At 40.2% G+C, this 3,946-nt stretch overlaps 1 protein-coding gene across 1 annotated transcript; it reads right to left on the reverse strand.

Annotated features, from left to right (window-relative positions):
• Positions 1-301: 301 nt before the first annotated feature.
• LOC105570967 (ciliogenesis-associated TTC17-interacting protein-like) lies at positions 302-766 on the reverse strand (the record flags this gene model as incomplete). The annotated part of the gene is made up of 2 exons (XM_012028425.1): positions 705-766; positions 302-637 (listed from the first exon to the last, which is right to left on the reverse strand). Coding segments are annotated over exons 1-2 (398 nt in total), but the record flags the coding sequence as incomplete, so codon positions are not given.
• Between the last annotated feature and the right edge of the window lie 3,180 nt (positions 767-3,946).

The raw sequence follows: 3,946 nt of genomic DNA on the forward strand, positions 1-3,946 counted from the left end.
TCACGCAAGACTCTCCGCCAAGAGTCTTGCGTTTAAGCCCCGCCACCGCGTCAAGGTGACAGCCACGTCGGCAGGGAGGAAGGGTAGGAAGTCAAGATGGATGGATGGAAGGAAGACAACGTGAATAATTCAATAAACAAAGACTCGTGTCGGAATATATATATATTTATTAATTTATTGAACCATTAATTGAACCATTAGTCAGGACGTTGCAAGTCTTCACTCCTTTCTGAAAAAAGAAAATTATTTTACATTGGTTGCACGAAAAGAAAAAGAAAATAATTAACAAATAAATGTTTACCTTGCACGTTTGACCTCAACATCTTCCTGGTCATCGTCGTCGTCGTCGTCGTCGTCTACGTCGCCCAAGTCGTCCACGTCGCCCAAGTCGTCCACGTCGCCCAAGTCGTCCACGTCGCCCAAGTCGTCCACGTCGCCCAAGTCGTCCACGTCGCCCAAGTCGTCCACGTCGCCCAAGTCGTCCACGTCGCCCAAGTTGTCCACGTCGCCCAAGTTGTCCAGGTCGCCCAAGTTGTCCAGGTCGCCCAAGTTACTTAACGTGTCGACGTCCACCGTCGACGCAGTGTCGTCGTTGGACTCGGCGACGTCGTACGAATTAGTTAGTAATCCTGCGTCTCTGAAATAAAAGGCAGATGTACATTATTCGAAGCGACGATGGTACTTTTGCGTACAAACATACTCACGTACACTCTAGTTCTTTCGGCTCCTCTAGGTCCCTCTCGTTAAATTTGAGCGGCCTCGACATGATAATTCTTAACTGCAACATAAAAATGGTATACTGGTTACAATAGATTTACATGTATACGTGCCGCAAAGCCATACAGCACGCGTGTCTATGAGACATCTTTGAGTCGTCTTTCAGACACACGTATCTAAAAGACGACTCCGAGACAAATTAAACGTGTCTTCTCGACGTGCATATTGAGAAGAAAGCATAAGAAATGTAGCCATGTATGTACTTTTTGTTATTCTCCTAATAATGAAATTGATTTCTTCTTGGCATGTATATCGGGCAATAGACGTATCGATGTATCTGTGATATAGTTGAGAGAAAGAAATAGACGGTAATAGTCTACAGCTCCTCTAAAATATATCGGTAAAACAATTAATACATCTATCGCTTAATAAACATTACAAGGAGAATGAAATTCAATTATTATGAGAATAACAAGACGTACGTAGCTACTCGAAATACTGCGACGAGAAATATTTGCGCCTTTTCGTACAATCGCGTGTTAATCTGCTCAACTCCTCGGCCGATATTCGCAATCCGTTGTTATATTTCGGATCGTCTCGCGAGTCGTTTATGCGATTTTGACACATGACAGAGCCGTACTAACCTCTTTAGACAAGACACTTGACAGGATGGAGACGGATGGAAATTGACTATCGAGTGTGGCCTTGGTGTGCGCACTAGTGCAGGCGATCGATTCGCTATTATTTTCGAGTATTTTGTTCCGCGATTGAAACTTTGGCCACGTTCAGCGGGCTCAACTGCGGTCAACGATTTCTTGAAACACGATTGGCTGGATCTACGAGTATTAACCAATCGTACCGAGCGCGACCATAGGTGGCGACGTGCGCACGCTCCGTGTGTACGCAGTTCTAAGTACGACACAGAGTCAGGTGGCAGCGATCCAATTGTTCGAGAGACGTACAGGTAAGAGAGATAATATTGGTCGCGATAAATAGTATTGTTACAATTGCCAGATACGGTCGTTGACGTGTCGACGATTCAACAAGTTGTCATCTATTTCAGATTGAAATGGCGTGCTACAGCATCGATCAAATAAATAAAAACCCGCTGTCGATCCAGGACGTGGTTGGCGACGCCAAGACGTGGCCCCAATTCATACGAACTATGTTCTGGGACCGCAACTTTGTGGACCACAACAGAATGGTCGTGGTGAATTTCGCTATTCTGAAACACGTGTCGGAAGCATTCCTTCACGAGGTGTTAGAGTTTACGCTTAAAACTGCGTACACGCCGGACAGGCGAAGACAGATAACGGATAGATTCCGTTATTACAACCACGAGGTAAATGTTGAAATTGTTATAGATAACGATATCCGCTGACTCGATCGACGAGTTGTTTAATCGTTGCGTGCCTTTGCAGGAATTGGGCGAAATGCGACGTAGCCGTGCCTATAGTTACAGCATCTACTGCAAGACGATGCTGAACTTAAATTTTGGTCCAGTGGATCCGACAGTGAGAAGAAGGCAGTAAATTACACATGTATGGCATAATAAAAATTAAAACATACCTCATACGTGTCCGTTATTCGGCAGCTCTCTCTCTCTCTCTCTCTCCTTGGTCCGTACTCCTGCACTCTCCTGATCCCTCTTGGTAGAAATATTGGTCTGAAATATTGGAAACGTTATTAATTGGTATAATTTGTAACGAATAAATATTGATCAGTCGATCGCATTATCGGATCAAATTAACGATACCATGTTTGTCCTAACCTATGACGTTAAATAAAAATTCTCATAAACATACACGGAAAAAAATGATATGGTGCACATAACCAGAAATATTTAGTTGTAAGCAATATAGCTGCATTATCTTAGTTATCTTTATGCAATGATTATGTGTATGATTGATATGACTTTGTTACTTACCAAAGTCTGGTTGGAGCATTATTTGCTGTGGATATGATTATCTATCCACATTGTTGCGTTAATCAGGATACGTATTGCAAAGGTTAAGGCAACCAGGTATCGTCACTGCTGCAACAATGTCGTTTAACAATTGCTCTGTGGTTATAACAACCAGATAATTAGTTGTTCCATATTTTACTATTTAATCTGGTTGACACAACCAGAATTCTGTTTGCGACAACTATATTGTTTTTTCCGTCTAGTATCGTAGCAACATTGTATATATAGGATAGAAAAGCTCGTGTACTTGGATAAATGAGATATGAAACGAAAGAAATGTATAGCTTTTTACTGGCAAAGAAATATAGATGGAGAGATATTCAAGATTATCGTTAAATATAAGAATAGACTGTTAAGGAGCGAGCAACCGAATGAAATGCCAAGTATGCTTTTCTGTACAGCAGAGAATACAGTGTATGATTAGAATATAAATGTTAAATACTAGATGGATTTTTGTGTAAAGCAGAGAATACAGTATGATTTAGAGAAGAAATGTTACATACTCGATACATGTTTCTGTAAAGCAGATAATTCAGTGTATGATTAGAATATAAATGTTAAATACTAGATAGAGAATACAGTATGATTTTGATACAAATTGTTTTATACTCTATACATGTTTCTGTAAAGCAGATAATTCAGTGTATGATTAGAAATTAAATGTTATATACTTGATGGATTTTGATGCAAAGCAGTGAATACAGTATGATTTAGAGAAGAAATGTTTAATACTTGATAAATTTTTCTGTAAAGCAGATAATACAGTGTATGATTATAATACAAATGTTAAATACTCGATGAATTTTGATACGAAATGTTTAATACTTGATACATGTTTCTGTAAAGCAGATAATACAGCGTATGCTTTGAATACAATATGTTACACACTCGATGGACTTTGCTGTTGAATAGACAATACGGTGTACGGTTTGAGTACAGAATACGTATTTGTTGCGTAAAAACTTATTTGCGAGTGCGTACAATCGCATTAGCTTTGTGCATTCCATCTTTTCTCGTAGGCGTTTCCATGTGACCGCCTCTTTAGTCAGCCGCCTCTTTAGTCAGCCGCCTCTTTAGTCACCGCGCACGCGTGCACCTGTACCGTATCTATGGCCAGCGAACGAGCTACAATGTCACGAGTAAGAGCGACGAAATACTCGTATATGTTTTGTACAGCGAGTAATACAATAATTCAAGTAGCGTGGCGTATAATACGAACATCAAATCTTAGAATGAATTAGTATGGAAACTTATAATTAAATT

This window comes from Vollenhovia emeryi, unplaced genomic scaffold, assembly GCF_000949405.1.
Source record: "Vollenhovia emeryi isolate VEMERY1.0 unplaced genomic scaffold, V.emery_V1.0 DF941471.1, whole genome shotgun sequence".
NCBI lineage: Eukaryota > Metazoa > Arthropoda > Insecta > Hymenoptera > Formicidae > Vollenhovia > Vollenhovia emeryi.